Source organism: Drosophila subpulchrella, chromosome X, assembly GCF_014743375.2.
Source record: "Drosophila subpulchrella strain 33 F10 #4 breed RU33 chromosome X, RU_Dsub_v1.1 Primary Assembly, whole genome shotgun sequence".
Classification (NCBI taxonomy): domain Eukaryota; kingdom Metazoa; phylum Arthropoda; class Insecta; order Diptera; family Drosophilidae; genus Drosophila; species Drosophila subpulchrella.
This window is the reverse complement of record NC_050613.1, coordinates 16,713,835-16,730,595: the sequence shown is the minus strand read 5'-3', so window position 1 is coordinate 16,730,595 and position 16,761 is coordinate 16,713,835. Positions and strand designations below refer to the sequence as shown.

At 37.5% G+C, this 16,761-nt stretch overlaps 1 protein-coding gene across 1 annotated transcript in view; it reads right to left on the bottom strand.

Moving 5' to 3' along the window:
• Positions 1–16,761, bottom strand: part of LOC119555891 (uncharacterized threonine-rich GPI-anchored glycoprotein PJ4664.02-like) — a gene marked incomplete at its 3' end in the record, with an annotated part of 54,720 nt that overhangs the window by 16,492 nt on the left and 21,467 nt on the right. The window contains exons 9-21 of the mRNA XM_037867555.1: positions 15,239–16,110; positions 13,352–14,647; positions 10,798–10,921; positions 10,719–10,725; positions 8,853–8,921; positions 7,902–7,961; positions 7,506–7,565; positions 7,242–7,289; positions 5,364–5,414; positions 4,974–5,018; positions 4,575–4,692; positions 4,269–4,351; positions 2,826–2,873 (exon numbers count right to left, since the gene is read on the bottom strand). Coding sequence (XP_037723483.1) covers positions 2,826–2,873; positions 4,269–4,351; positions 4,575–4,692; positions 4,974–5,018; positions 5,364–5,414; positions 7,242–7,289; positions 7,506–7,565; positions 7,902–7,961; positions 8,853–8,921; positions 10,719–10,725; positions 10,798–10,921; positions 13,352–14,647; positions 15,239–16,110 — 2,881 coding nt within the window. The remainder of the gene's footprint in view (positions 1–2,825; positions 2,874–4,268; positions 4,352–4,574; positions 4,693–4,973; positions 5,019–5,363; positions 5,415–7,241; positions 7,290–7,505; positions 7,566–7,901; positions 7,962–8,852; positions 8,922–10,718; positions 10,726–10,797; positions 10,922–13,351; positions 14,648–15,238; positions 16,111–16,761) is intronic.

The window sequence follows — 16,761 nt, the reverse complement described above, 5'->3', positions numbered from 1 at the left end:
CTCTCTTCCTTTTCGGTACTGGACATTTGAACGGAAGTACTGGATATTGTTGGCGGTTGAGGTGATGATTCAAATAATGTTGTACTTGATTGCGGGTGAGATTCCGAAAATGTAGACTTTTCTTCTGTAGTTCTCTTTTCCTTTTCGGTACTGGACATTTGAACTGAACTACTGGATATTGTAGGCGATTGAGGTGATGATTCCAATAATGTTTTACTTGATTGCGGTTGAGATTCCGAAAATGTAGACTTTTCCTCTGGAGTTGTTGGGTATTTTTCTGTACTCGATGTTTGAAAATATCTACTGGATATTGTACTCATTTGAGGAAAGGGCTTTGAAACAGTTGTGCTTAATTGCTGTTGAGATTCCGATAATGTAGATTTTTCCTCTGTAGTTCTCTCTTCCTTTTCGGTACTGGACATTTGAACGGAAGTACTGGATATTGTAGGCGATTGAGATGATGATTCAAATAATGTTGTACTTGATTGCAGTTGAGATTCCGAAAATGTAGATTTCTCCTCTGTAGTTCTCTCTTCCTTTTCGGTACTGGACATTTGAACTGAAGTACTGGATATTGTAGGCGATTGAGGTGATGATTCCAATAATGTTGTACTCGATTGCGGTTGAGATTTCGAAAATGTAGACTTTTCCTCTGGAGTTGTTGCGTATTTTTCTGTACTCGATGTTTGAAAATAACTACTGGATTTTGTACTCAATTGAGGAAAAAACTTTGAAACAGTTGTGCTTGATTGTGGTTCAGATTCCGAAAATGTAGATTTTTCCTCTGTAGTTCTCTCTTCCTTTTCGATACTGGACATTTGAACTGAACTACTGGATATTGTAGGCGATTGAGGTGATGATTCCAATAATGTTGTACTTGATTGTGTTTGAGATTCTGAAAATGTAGATTTTTCCTGTGTAGTTCTCTCTTCCTTTTCCGTACTGGACATGTGAACTGAAGTACTGGATATTGAAGGCGATTGAGATGATGATTCCCATAATGTTGTTCTCGATTGCGGTTGAGATTCCGAAAATGTAGATTTTTCCTCTGGAGTTGTTGCGTATTTTTCTGTACTCGATGTTTGAAAATATCTACTGGTTATTGTACTCAATTGAGGAAAGGACTTTGAAACAGCTGTGCTTAATTGCTGTTGAGATTCCGATAATGTAGATTTTTCCTCCGTAGTTCTCTCTTCCTTTTCGGTACTGGACATTTGAACGGAAGTACTGGATATTGTTGGCGGTTGAGGTGATGATTCAAATAATGTTGTACTTGATTGCGGGTGAGATTCCGAAAATGTAGACTTTTCCTCTGTAGTTCTCTCTCCCTTTTCGGTACTGGACATGTGAACTGAAGTACTGGATATTGTAGGCGATTGAGGTGATGATTCCAATAATGTTGTACTCGATTGCGGTTGAGATTTTGAAAATGTGGACTTTTCCTCTTGAGTTGTTGCGTATTTTTCTGTACTCGATGTTTGAAAATATCTACTGGATATTGTACTCAATTGAGGAAAGGACTTTGAAACAGTTGTGCCTAATTGCTGTTGAGATTCCGATAATGTAGATTTTTCCTCTGTAGTTCTCTCTTCCTTTTCGGTACTGGACATTTGAACGGAACTACTGGATATTGTTGGCGATTGAGGTGATGATTCAAATAAAGATGTACTTGATTGCGGGTGAGATTCCGAAAATGTAGACTTTTCCTCTGTAGTTCTCTCTCCCTTTTCGGTACTGGACATGTGAACTGAACTTCTGAATATTGTAGGCGATTGAGGTGATGATTCCAATAATGTTGTACTTGATTGTGTTTGAGATTTCGAAAATGTAGATTTTTCCTCTGTAGTTCTCTCTTCCTTTTCGGTACTGGACATTTGAACTGAAGTAGACATTTCCTCAGTAGTTCTCTCTTCCTTTTCGGTACTGGACAGTTGAACGGAAGTACTGGATATTGTTGGCGATTGAGGTGATGATTCAAATAATGTTGTACTTGATTGCGATTGAGATTCCGAAAATGTAGATTTTTCCTCCGTAGTTCTCTCTTCCTTTACGGTACTGGACATTTGAACTGAAGTACTGGATATATTAGGCGATTGAGGTGATGTTTCAAATAATGATGTACTTGATTGCGGTTGAGATTCCGAAAATGTAGACTTTTCCTCTGGAGTTGTTGCGTGTTTTTCTGTACTCGATGTTTGAAAATATCTACTGGATATTGTACTCAATTGAGGAAAGGACTTTGAAACAGTTGTGCTTAATTGCTGTTGAGATTCCGATAATGTAGATTTTTCCTCTGTAGTTCTCTCTTTCTTTTCGGTACTGGACATTTGAACTGAAGTACTGGATATTGTAGGCCATTGAGGTGATGATTCCAATAATGTTGTACTCGATTGCGGTTGAGATTCCGAAAATGTAGACTTTTCCTCTGGAGTTGTTGCGTGTTTTTCTGTACTCGATGTTTGAAAATATCTACTGGATATTCTACTCAACTGAGGAAAGGACTTTGAAACAGTTGTGCCTAATTGCTGTTGAGATTCCGATAATGTAGATTTTTCCTCTGTAGTTCTCTCTTCCTTTTCGGTACTGGACATTTGAACTGAACTACTGGATATTGTAGGCGATTGAAGTGATGATTCCAATAATGTTGAACTTGATTGCGGTAGAGATTCCGAAAATGAAGACATTTCCTCTGGAGTTGTTGCGTGTTTTTCTGTACTCGATGTTTGTAAATAACTACTGGATATTGTACTCAATTGAGGAAAAGACGTTGAAACAGTTGTGCTTGATTGCGGTTGAGATTCCGAAAATGTAGATTTTTCCTCTGTACTTCTGTCTTCCTTTTCGGTACTGGACATTTGAACTGAACTACTGGATTTTGTAGGCGATTGAGGTGATGATTCCAATAATGTTGTACTTGATTGTGTTTGAGATTCCGAAAATGTAGATTTTTCCTCTGTAGTTCTCTCTTCCTTTTCGGAACTGGACATTTGAACTGAAGTACTAGATATTGTAGGCGATTGAGGTGCTGATTCCAATAATGATGCACTTGATTGCGTTTGAGATTCCGGAAATGTAGACATTTCCTCTGTAGTTCTCTCTTCCTTTTCGGTACTGGACATGTGAACTGAAGTACTGGATATTGTTGGCGATTGAGGTAATGATTCCAATAATGTTATATTTGGTTGTGTTTGAGATTCCGAAAATGAAGACTTTTCCTCTGTAGTTCTCTCTTCCTTTTCGGTACTGGTCTTTTGAACTGAAGTACTGGATATTGAAGGCGATTGAGATGATGATTCCCATAATGTTGTACTCGATTGCGGTTGAGATTCCGAAAATGTAGACTTTTCTTCTGGAGTTGTTGCGTATTTTTCTGTACTCGATGTTTGAAAATATCTACTGGATATTGTACTCAATTGAGGAAAGGACTTTGAAACAGTTGTGCTTAATTGCTGTTGAGATTCCGATAATGTAGATTTTTCCTCTGTAGTTCTCTCTTCATTTTCGGTACTGGACATTTGAACGGAAGTACTGGATATTGTTGGCGATTGAGGTGATGATTCAAATAATGTTGTACTTGATTGCGGTTGAGATTCCGAAAATGTAGATTTTTCCTCTGTAGTTTTCTCTTCCTTTTCGGTACTGGACATTTGAACTGAACTACTGGATATTGTAGGCGATTGAGGTGATGATTCAAATAATGTTGTACATGATTGCGGTTGAGATTCCGAAATTGTAGATTTTTCCTCTGTAGTTCTCTCTTCCTTTTCGGTACTGGACATTTGAAATGAAGTACTGGATATTGTAGGCGATTGAGGTGCTGATTCCAATAATGATGTACTTGATTGCGTTTGAGATTCCGAAAATTTAGACATTTCCTCTGTAGTTCTCTCTTCCTTTTCGGTACTGGACATGTGAACTGAAGTACTGGAAATTGTTGGCGATTGAGGTAATGATTCCAATAATGTTGCATTTGGTTGTGTTTGAGATTCCGAAAATGAAGACTTTTCCTCTGTAGTTCTCTCTTCCTTTTCGGTACTGGTCTTTTGAACTGAAGTACTGGATATTGTAGGCGATTGAGGTGATGATTTCAATAATGTTGGACTCGATTGCGGTTGAGATTCCGAAAATGTAGATATTTCCTCTGTAGTTCTCTCTTCCTTTTCGGTACTGGACATTTGAACTGAACTACTGGATTTTGTAGGCGATTGAGGTGATGATTCCAATAATGTTGTACTTGATTGTGTTTGAGATTCCGAAAATGTAGATTTTTCCTCTGTAGTTCTCTCTTCCTTTTCGGTACTGGACATTTGAACTGAAGTACTGGATATTGTAGGCGATTGAGGTGCTGATTCTAATAATGATATACTTGATTGCGTTTGAGATTCCGAAAATGTAGACATTTCCTCTGTAGTTCTCTCTTTCTTTTCGGTACTGGACATGTGAACTGAAGTACTGGATATTGTTGGCGAAGTAGGTAATGATTCCAATAATGTTGTATTTAGTTGTGTTTGAGATCCCGAAAATGAAGACTTTTCCTCTGTTCTCTCTTCCTTTTCGGTACTGGTCTTTTGAACTGAAGTACTGGATATTGGAGGCGATTGAGATGATGATTCCCATAATGTTGTACTCGATTGCGGTTGAGATTCCGAAAATGTAGTCTTTTCCTCTGAAGTTGTTGCGTATTTTTCTGTACTCCATGTTTGAAAATATCTACTGGATATTGTACTCAATTGAGGAAAGGACTTTGAAACAGTTGTGCTTAATTGCTGTTGAGATTCCGATAATGTAGATTTTTCCTCTGTAGTTCTCTCTTCCTTTTCGGTACTGGACATTTGAACGGAAGTACTTGATATTGTTGGCGATTGAGGTGATGATTCAAATAATGTTGTACTTGATTGCGGTTGAGATTCCGAAAATGTAGATTTTTCCTCTGTAATTCTCTCTTCCTTTTCGGTACTGGACATTTGAACTGAAGTACTGGATATATTAGGCGATTGAGGTGATGATTCCAATAATGATGTACTTGATTGCGGTTGAGATTCCGAAAATGTATACTTTTCCTCTGGAGTTGTTGCGTATTTTTCTGTACTCGATTTTTGAAAATATCTACTGGATATTGTACTCAATTGAGAAAAGGACTTTGAAACAGTTGTGCTTGATTGCGGTTGAGATTCCGAAAATGTAGACTTTTCCTCTGTAGTTCTCTCTTCCTTTTCGGTACTGGACATTTGAACTGAAGTAGATTTTTCCTCTGTAGTTCTCTCTTCCTTTTCGGTACTGGACATTTGAACGGAAGTACTGGATATTGTAGGCGATTGAGATGATGATTCAAATAATGTTGTACTTGATTGCGGTTGAGATTCCGAAAATGTAGATTTTTCCTCTGTAGTTCTCTCTTCCATTTCGGTACTGGACATTTGAACTGAACTACTGGATATTGTAGGCGATTGAGGTGATGATTTGAATAATGTTGTACTTGATTGCGGTTGAGATTCCGAAAATGTAGATTTTTCCTCTGTAGTTCTCTCTTCCTTTTCGGTACTGGACATTTGAACTGAACTACTGAAAATTGTAGGCGATTGAGATGATGATTCAAATAATGTTGTACTTGATTGCGGTTGAGATTCCGAAAATGTAGATTTTTCCTCTGTAGTTCTCTCTTCCTTTTCGGTACTGGACATTTGAACTGAACTACTGGATATTGTAGGCGATTGAGGTGATGATTCAAATAATGTTGTACTTGATTGCGGTTGAGATTCCGAAAATGTAGATTTTTCCTCGGTAGTTCTCTCTTCCATTTCGGTACTGTACATTTGAACTGAACTACTGGAAATTGTAGGCGATTGAGGTGATGATTTGAATAATGTTGTACTTGATTGCGGTTGAGATTCCGAAGATGTAAAATTTTCCTCTGGAGTTGTTGCGTATTTTTCTGTACTCGATGTTTGAAAATATCTACTGGGTATTGTACTTAATTGAGGAAAAGACGTTGAAACAGTTGTGCTTAATTGCGGTTGAGATTCCGAAAATGTAGATTTTTCCTCTGTAGTTCTCTCTTCCTTTGCGGTACTGGACATTTGAACTGAACTACTGGATAGTGTAGGCGATTGAGGTGATGATTCAAATAATGTTGTACTTGATTGCGGTTGAGATTCCGAAAATGTAGATTTTTCCTCTGTAGTTCTCTCTTCCTTTTCGGTACTGGACATTTGAACTGAACTACTGGATATTGTAGGCGATTGAAGTGATGATTCCAATAATGTTGAACTTGATTGCGGTAAAGATTCCGAAAATGAATACTTTTTCTCTGGAGTTGTCGCGTATTTTTCTGTACTCGATGTTTGAAAATATCTACTGGATATTGTACTCAATTGAGGAAAGTACTTTGAAACAGTTGTGCTTAATTGCTGTTGAGATTCCGATAATGTAGATTTTTCCTCTGTAGTTCTCTCTTCCTTTTCGGTACTGGACATTTGAACGGATATTGTTGGCGATTGAGGTGATGATACAAATAATGTTGTACTTGATTGCGGTTCAGATTCCGAAAATGTAGATTTTTCCTCTGTAGATCTCTCTTCCTTTTCGGTACTGGACATTTGAACTGAAGTAGATTTTTCCTCTGTAGTTCTCTCTTCCTTTTCGGTACTGGACATTTGAACGGAAGTACGGGATATTGTAGGCGATCGAGATGGTGATTCAAATAATGTTGTACTTGATTGCGGTTGAGATTCCGAAAATGTAGATTTTTCCTCTGTAGTTCTCTCTTCCTTTTCGGTACTGGACATTTGAACTGAACTACTGGATATGGTAGGCGATTGAGGTGATGATTCAAATAATGTTGTACTTGATTGCGGTTGAGATTCCGAAAATGTAGATATTTCCTCAGTAGTTCTCTCTTCCATTTCGGTACTGGACATTTGAATTGAACTACTGGATATTGTAGGCGATTGAAGTGATGATTCCAATAATGTTGAACTTGATTGCGGTAGAGATTCCGAAAATGAAGACTTTTCCTCTGCAGTTGTTGCGTATTTTTCTGTACTCGATGTTTGAAAATATCTACTGGATATTGTACTCAATTGAAGAAAGGACTTTGAAACAGTTGTGCTTAATTGCTGTTGAGATTCCGATAATGTAGATTTTTCCTCTGTAGTTCTCTCTTCCTTTTCGGTACTGGACATTTGAACTGAAGTACTGGATATTGTAGGCGATTGAGGTGATGATTCCAATAATGTTGTACTTGATTGCGGTAGAGATTCCGAAAATTTAGATTTTTCCTCTGTAGTTCTCTCTTCCTTTTCGGTACTGGACATTTGAACTGAAGTACTGGATATTGTAGGCGATTGAGGTGATGATTTCAATAATGTTGGACTGGATTGCGGTTGAGATTCCGAAAATGTAGATATTTCCTCTGTAGTTCTCTCTTCCTTTTCGGTACTGGACATTTGAACTGAAGTACTGGATATTGTAGGCGATTGAGGTGATGATTCCAATAATGTTGTACTTGATTGCGGTAGAGATTCCGAAAATTTAGATTTTTCCTCTGTAGTTCTCTCTTCCTTTTCGGTACTGGACATTTGAACTGAAGTACTGGATATTGTAGGCGATTGAGGTGATGATTCCAATAATGTTGCATTTGGTTGTGTTTGAGATTCCGAAAATGAAGACTTTTCCTCTGTAGTTCTCTCTTCCTTTTCGGTACTGGTCTTTTGAACTGAAGTACTGGATATTGTAGGCGATTGAGGTGATGATTTCAATAATGTTGGACTCGATTGCGGTTGAGATTCCGAAAATGTAGATATTTCCTCTGTAGTTCTCTCTTCCTTTTCGGTACTGGACATTTGAACTGAAGTACTGGATATTGTAGGCGATTGAGGTGATGATTCCAATAATGTTGTACTTGATTGCGGTAGAGATTCCGAAAATTTAGATTTTTCCTCTGTAGTTCTCTCTTCCTTTTCGGTACTGGACATTTGAACTGAAGTACTGGATATTGTAGGCGATTGAGGTGATGATTCCAATAATGTTGTTTGCGGTTGAGATTCCGAAAATGTAGACTTTTCCTCTGGAGTTGTTGCGTATTTTTCTGTACTCGATGTTTGAAAATAACTACTGGATATTGTACTCAATTGAGGAAAAGATTTTGAAACAGTTGTGCTTGATTGCGGTTGAGATTCAGAAAATGTAGATTTTTCCTCTGTAGTTCTCTCTTCCTTTTCAGTACTGGACATTTGAACTGAAGTACTGGATATTGCAGGCGTTTGAGGTGATGATTCCAATAATGTTGTACTTGATTGCGGTTGAGATTCCGACAATGTAGATTTTTCCTCTGTAGTTCTCTCTTCCTTTTCGGTACTGGACATTTGAACGGAAGTACTGGATATTATAGGCGATTGAGATGATGATTCAAATAATGTTGTACTTGATTGCGGTTGAGATTCCGAAAATGTAGATTTTTCCTCTGTAGTTCTCTCTTCCTTTTCGGTACTGGACATTTGAACTGAACTACTGGATAGTGTAGGCGATTGAGGTGATGATTCAAATAATGTTGTACTTGATTGCGGTTGAGATTCCGAAAATGTAGATTTTTCCTCTGTAGTTCTCTCTTCCTTTTCGGTACTGGACATTTGAACTGAACTACTGGATATTGTAGGCGATTGAAGTGATGATTCCAATAATGTTGAACTTGATTGCGGTAGAGATTCCGAAAATGAAGACTTTTCCTCTGGAGTTGTTGCGTATTTTTCTGTACTCGATGTTTGAAAATATCTACTGGATATTGTACTCAATTGAGGAAAGGACTTTGAAACAGTTGTGCTAAATTGCTGTTGAGATTCCGATAATGTAGATTTTTCCTCTGTAGTTCTCTCTTCCTTTTCGGTACTGGACATTTGAACGGAAGTACTGGATATTGTTGGCGATTGAGGTGATGATTCAAATAATGTTGTACTTGATTGCGGTTGAGATTCCGAAAATGTAGATTTTTCCTCTGTAGATCTCTCTTCCTTTTCGGTACTGGACATTTGAACTGAAGTACTGGATATTGTAGGCGATTGAGGTGCTGATTCCAATAATGATGTACTTGATTGCGTTTGAGATTCCGAAAATTTAGACATTTCCTCTGTAGTTCTCTCTTCCTTTTCGGTACTGGACATTTGAACTGAAGTACTGGATATTGTAGGCGATTGAGGTGATGATTCCAATAATGTTGAACTTGATTGCGGTAGAGATTCCGAAAATGAAGACTTTTCCTCTGGAGTTGTTGCGTATTTTTCTGTACTCGATGTTTGAAAATATCTACTGGATATTGTACTCAATTGAGGAAAGGACTTTGAAACAGTTGTGCTTAATTGCTGTTGAGATTCCGATAATGTAGATTTTTCCTCTGTAGTTCTCTCTTCCTTTTCGGTACTCGACATTTGAACTGAACTACTGGATAGTGTAGGCGATTGAGGTGATGATTCAAATAATGTTGTACTTGATTGCGGTTGAGATTCCGAAAATGTAAATTTTTCCTCTGTACTTCTCTCTTCCTTTTCGGTACTGGACATTTGAACCGAACTACTGGATATTGTAGGCGGTTGAAGTGATGATTCCAATAATGTTGAACTTGATTGCGGTAGAGATTCCGAAAATGAAGACTTTTCCTCTGGAGTTGTTGCGTATTTTTCTGTACTCGATGTTTGAAAATATCTACTGGATATTGTACTCAATTGAAGAAAGGACTTTGAAACAGTTGTGCTTAATTGCTGTTGAGATTCCGATAATGTAGATTTTTCCTCTGTAGTTCTCTCTTCCTTTTCGGTACTGGACATTGCAACGGATATTGTTGGCGATTGAGGTGATGATACAAATAATGTTGTACTTGATTGCGGTTCAGATTCCGAAAATGTAGATTTTTCCTCTGTAGTTCTCTCTTCCTTTTCGGTACTGGACATTTGAACTGAAGTACTGGATATTGTAGGCGATTCCAATAATGATGTACTTGATTGCGTTTGAGATTCCGAAAATTTAGACATTTCCTCTGTAGTTCTCTCTTCCTTCTCGGTACTGGACATGTGAACTGAAGTACTGGATATTGTTGGCGATTGAGGTAATGATTCCAATAATGTTGTATTTGGTTGTGTTTGAGATTCCGAAAATGAAGACTTTTCCTCTGTAGTTCTCTCTTCCTTTTCGGTACTGGTCTTTTGAACTGAAGTACTGGATTTTGTAGGCGATTGAGGTGATGATTTCAATAATGTTGGACTCGATTGCGGTTGAGATTCCGAAAATGTAGATATTTCCTCTGTAGTTCTCTCTTCCTTTTCGGTACTGGACATTTGAACTGAAGTACTGGATATTGTAGGCGATTGAGGTGCTGATTCCAATAATGATGTACTTGATTGCGTTTGAGATTCCGAAAATGTAGACATTCCCTCTGTAGTTCTCTCTTCCTTTTCGGTACTGGACATTTGAACTGAAGTACTGGATATTGTAGGCGATTGAGGTGATGATTCCAATAATGTTGTTTGCGGTTGAGATTCCGAAAATGTAGCCTTTTCCTCTGGAGTTGTTGCGTATTTTTCCGTACTCGATGTTTGAAAATAACTACTGGATATTGTACTCAATTGAGGAAAAGATTTTGAAACAGTTGTGCTTGATTGCGGTTGAGATTCAGAAAATGTAGATTTTTCCTCTGTAGTTCTCTCTTCCTTTTCAGTACTGGACATTTGAACTGAAGTACTGGATATTGCAGGCGTTTGAGGTGATGATTCCAATAATGTTGTTTGCGGTTGAGATTCCGAAAATGTAGACTTTTCCTCTGGAGTTTTTTCGTATTGTTCTGTACTCGATGCTTGAAAATAACTACTGGCTAGTGTACTCAATTGAGGAAAAGATTTTGAAACAGTTGTGCTTGATTGTCGTTCAGATTCCGAAACTGTAGATTTTTCCTCTGTAGTTCTCTCTTCCTTTTCGGTACTGGACATTTGAACTGAAGTACTGGATATTGTAGGCGAATGAGGTGATGATTCCAATAATGTTGTACTTGATTGCGGTTGAGATTCCGAAAATGTAGATTTTTCCTCTGTAGTTCTCTCTTCCTTTTCGGTACTGGACATTTGAACGGAAGTACTGGATGTTGTAGGCGATTGAGATGATGATTCCAATAATGTTGTTTGCGGTTGAGATTCCGAAAATGTAGATTTTTCCTCTGGAGTTGTTTCATATTTTTCTGTACTCGATGTTTGAAAATAAATACTGGATATTGTACTCAATTGAGGAAACGATTTTGAAACAGTTGTGCTTGATTGCGGCTCAGATTCCGAAAATGTAGATTTTTCATCTGTAGTTCTCTCTTCCTTTTCAGTACTGGACATTTGAACTGAAGTACTGGATATTGTAGGCGATTGAGGTGATGATTCCAATAATGTTGTACTTGATTGCGGTTGAGATTTAGAAAATGTAGACTTTTCCTCTGGAATTGTTGCGTATTTTTCCGTACCCGATGTTTGAAAATAACTACTGAATATTGTACTCAGTTGAGGAAAAGATTTTGAAACAGTTGTGCTTGATTGCGGTCGAGATTCCGAATATGTAGATTTTTCCTCTGTAGTTCTCTCTTCCTTTTCAGTACTGGACATTTGAACTGAAATACTGGATATTGTAGGCGTTTGAGGTGATGATTCCAATAATGTAGTACTTGATTGCGGTTGAGATTCCGAAAATGTAGTTTTTTCCTCTGTAGTTCTCTCTTCCTTTTTGGTACTGGACATTTGAACTGAAGTACTGGATGTTGTAGGCGATTGAGGTGATAATTCCAATAATGTTGTTTGCGGTTGAGATTCCGAAAATGTAGACATTTCCTCTGGAGTTGTTGCGTATTTTTCTGTACTCGATGTGTGAAATAAACTGTTGGATATTGTACTCAATTGAGGAAAAGACTTTGAAACCGTTGTGCTTGATTGCGGTAGAGATTTCGAAAATGTTGATTTTTCCTCAGTAGTTCTCTCTTCCTTTTCGGTACTGGACATTTGAACTGAAGTACTCGATATTGTAGGCGATTGAGGTGATGATTCCAATAATGTTGTACTTGATCGCGGTTGAGATTCCGAAAATGTAGACTTTATCTCTTGAGTTGTTGCGTATTTTTCTGTACTCGATGCTTGAAAATAACTACTGGATATTGTACTGGATAGGGGTAGAGACTTAAAATAAATTGTGCTTGATTGCGGTAGAGATTCCGAAATTCGATTTGACTTGGTGACTCCTGACTGGTTGGATGCTTTTCCTGTTACATATATGGTGCTTTCTGAATTGCTGCTTCTAAAAATACATTCGCAGATGCATGAGTCTTTTCCCTTATTCAATTTGCAACTACAATCACACGCAGGAACACTTGAAAGTTCAAACTGATCTGTTGATATTGTACTTGATTGAGATTTCAATAATTCGCTTAATTCTTTTCGAGCTGTTTGACCAATTTCTGAAACCGACAGATTAGGTGTTGGATATTTTGATGGTTTACTTTTTATCGCCGAAGTTATTTGGAGTTTCTTTGAGCTTAAAGTTTTAAAAGACTGTCCTGATATAGAACTTGATTGTCGTGAAGGTTCCGACCATCGTGCTGTTTCTTCTGTAGGTATTTCGTATTTTTCCGTACTAGACTTTTTAAATGATCTACTTGATATTGTGCTCGATTGAGTAAGAGATTGCGATATTTCAGTTAGTTCCTCTTGAGTTATTTGATCTTTAGCTGAAGTCGAAATTTTAAATAAACTTCCGGATGATGTTCTTGACTGAAGCGGAGATTCCAACTTCATTGATTCTTCCTCTGGTGGAATAGAGTATTTTCCTGTACTAGAAATTTCAAATGATTTACTTGATATTGTACTCGATTGAGGCAGAGATTCCGAGATTTTATTAGTTTCATTTCCAGTTACTCGATCTTTAAGTGTAGTCAAAATTTGAAGCGAACTGCCTGATGTTGTACTTGACTCAGGCGGAGATTCCGGCAGTTTTGTTTTTTCATCTGAAACTTTTTGGTATTTCTCTGTACTATAACTCTGAAATGAACTTCTAGATGTACTGTATTGTTTTGATTGGTTGACTGTTGACTGCTCGAATGCACTTTCTGTTACACCTTTCGTGCTTTCCGAAGTGCTGCTTTTAAAAATACATTCGCAGATGCATGAGTCCATTCCCTTCGTTAATTGGCAGGTACAATCACATGCAGGAACACTTGACTGTTCAAACTGACCTGTTGATATTGCACTTGATGGAGATTCAAATAGTTCGCTAAATTCTTTTCGAGCTGTTTGACGAATTTCTGTAACCGACATATTAGGTGTTGAATATTTTGTTGGTTTACTTTTTACTGCCGAAGTTATTTGGAATTTCTTTAAGCTTGAAGTTTTAAAGGACTGTCCTGCTATTGAACTTAATTGTGGTGAAGGCTCCGACCATCTTGTTGTGTCTTCTGTAGGTGTTTCGTATTTTTCCGTACTAGACATTTCAAGTGATCTACTTGATATTGTACTTGATTGAGGTAGAGATTGCGATATTTCAGTAAGTTCCTCTTGAGTTATTCGATCTTTTGCTGTAGTCGAAATTTTAAATAAACTTCCGTATGTTGTTCTTGATTGACTCGGAGATTCCAACTTCCTTGATTCGTCCTCTGGTGGAATAGAGTATTTTCCTGTACTAGAAATTACAAATGATGTACTTGATATTGTACTCGAATGAGGCAGAGATTCCGAGATTTCATTAGTTTCATTTCCAGTTACTCGATCTTTAAGTGTAGTCAAAATTTGAAGCGAACTGCCTGATGTTGTACTTGACTCGGGCGGAGATTCCGGCAGTTTTGTTTTTTCATCTGAAACTTTTTGGTATTTCTCTGTACTATAACTCTGAAATGAACTTCTAGATGTACTGTATTGTTTTGATTGGTTGACTGTTGACTGCTCGAATGCACTTTCTGTTACACCTTTCGCGCTTTCCGAAGTGCTGCTTTTAAAAATACATTCGCAGATGCATGAGTCCATTCCCTTCGTTAATTGGCAGGTACAATCACATGCAGGAAGACTTGACTGTTCAACCTGACCTGTTGATATTGCACTTGATGGAGATTCAAATAATTCGCTAAATTCTTCTCGAGCTGTTTGACCAATTTCTGTAACCGACATATATTTTTTTGAGCTTGAAGTTTTAAAAGACTGTCCTGATATAGAACTTGATTGTCGTGAAGGTTCCGACCATCGTGCTGTTTCTTCTGTAGGTGATTCGTATTTTACCGTACTAGACATTTCAAATGATCTACTTGATGTTGTTCTCGATTGAGGTTTAGATTGCGATTTTTCAGTAAGTTCCTCTTGAGTTATTCGATCTTTAGCTGTAGTCGAAATTTTAAATAAACTTCCGGATGATGTTCCTGATTGAATCGGAGATTCCAACTTCTTTGATTCTTCCTCTGGTGGAATAGAGTATTTTCCTGTACTAGAAATTACAAATGATGTACTTGATATTGTACTCGATTGAGGCAGAGATTCCGAGATTTCATTAGTTTCATTTCCAGTTACTCGATCTTTAAGTGTAGTCAAAATTTGAAGCGAACTGCCTGATGTTGTACTTGACTCAGGCGGAGATTCCGGCAGTTTTGTTTTGTCATCTGAAATTTTTTGGTATTTCTCTGTACTATAACTCTGAAGTAAACTTCTAGATGTACTGTGTCGATTTGATTTGTTTACTGTTGACTGCTCGAATGCACTTTCTGTTACACCTTTCGTGCTTTCCGAAGTGCTGCTTTTAAAAATACATTCGCAGATGCATGAGTCCATTCCCTTATTTAATTGGCAGGTACAATCACATGCATGAACACTTGACTGTTCAACCTGACCTGTTGATATTGCACTTGATGGAGATTCAAATAGTTCGCTAAATTCTTTTCGAGCTGTTTGACGAATTTCTGTAACCGACATATTAGGTGTTGAATATTTTGATGGTTTACTTTTTACCGCCGAAGTTATTTGGAATTTCTTTAAGCTTGAAGTTTTAAAAGACTGTCCTGATATTGAACTTAATTGTGGTGAAGGCTCCGACCATCTTGCTGTTTTTTCTGTGGGTGTTTCGTAATTTTCCGTACTGGAAATTTCAAATGATCTACTTGATATTGTTCTCGATTGAGGTAGAGAGTGCGATATTTCAGTAAGAACCTCTTGAGTTATTCGATCTTTAGCTGAAGTCGAAATTTTAAATAAACTTCCGGATGATGTTCTTGACTGAAGCGGAGATTCCAACTTCTTTGATTCTTCCTCTGGTGGAATAGAGTATTTTCCTGTACTAGAAATTACAAATGATGTACTTGATATTGTACTCGATTGAGGCAGAGATTCCGAGATTTCATTAGTTTCATTTCCAGTTACTCGATCTTTAAGTGTAGTCAAAATTTGAAGCGAACTGCCTGATGTTGTACTTGACTCGGGCGGAGATTCCGGCAGTTTTGTTTTTTCATCTGAAACTTTTTGGTATTTCTCTGTACTATAACTCTGAAATGAACTTCTAGATGTACTGTATTGATTTGATTGGTTTACTGTTGACTGCTCAAATGCACTTTCTGTTACACCTTTCGTGCTTTCCGAAGTGCTGCTTTTAAAATTACATTCGCAGATGCATGAGTCCATTCCCTTCGTTAATTGGCAGGTACAATCACATGCAGGAAGACTTGACTGTTCAACCTGACCTGTTGATATTGCACTTGATGGAGATTCAAATAATTCGCTAAATTCTTCTCGAGCTGTTTGACCAATTTCTGTAACCGACATATATTTTTTTGAGCTTGAAGTTTTAAAAGACTGTCCTGATATAGAACTTGATTGTGGTGAAGGTTCCGACCATCGTGCTGTTTCTTCTGTAGGTGATTCGTAATTTTCCGTACTAGAAATTTTAAATGATCTACTTGATATTGTTCTCGATTGAGGTAGAGATTGCGATATTTCAGTAAGAACCTCTTGAGTTATTCGATCTTTAGCTGAAGTCGAAATTTTAAATAAACTTCCGGATGATGTTCTAGATTGAAGCGGAGATTCCAACTTCTTTGATTTTTCCTCTGGTGGAATAGAGTATTTTCCTGTACTAGAAATTTCAAATGATGTTCTTGATATTGTACTCGATTGAGGCAGAGATTCCGATATTTTATTAATTTCATTTCCAGTTACTAGATCTTTAAGTGTAGTCAAAATTTGAAGCGAACTGCCTGATGTTGTAATTGACTCAGGCGGAGATTCCGGCAGTTTTGTTTTTTCATCTGAAACTTTTTGGTATTTTTCTGTACTATAACTCTGAAATGAACTTCTAGATGTACTGTGTCGATTTGATTTGTTTACTGTTGACTGCTCGAATGCACTTTCTGTTACACCTTTCGTGCTGTCCGAAGTGCTGCTTTTAAAAATACATTCGCAGATGCATGAGTCCATTCCCTTATTTAATTGGCAGGTACAATCACATGCATGAACACTTGACTGTTCAACCTGACCTGTTGATATTGCACTTGATGGAGATTCAAATAGTTCGCTAAATTCTTTTCGAGCTGTTTGACGAATTTCTGTAACCGACATATTAGGTGTTGAATATTTTGATGGTTTACTTTTTACCGCCGAAGTTATTTGGAATTTCTTTAAGCTTGAAGTTTTAAAAGACTGTCCTGATATTGAACTTAATTGTGGTGAAGGCTCCGACCATCTTGCTGTTTTTTCTGTGGGTATTTCGTAATTTTCCGTACTGGAA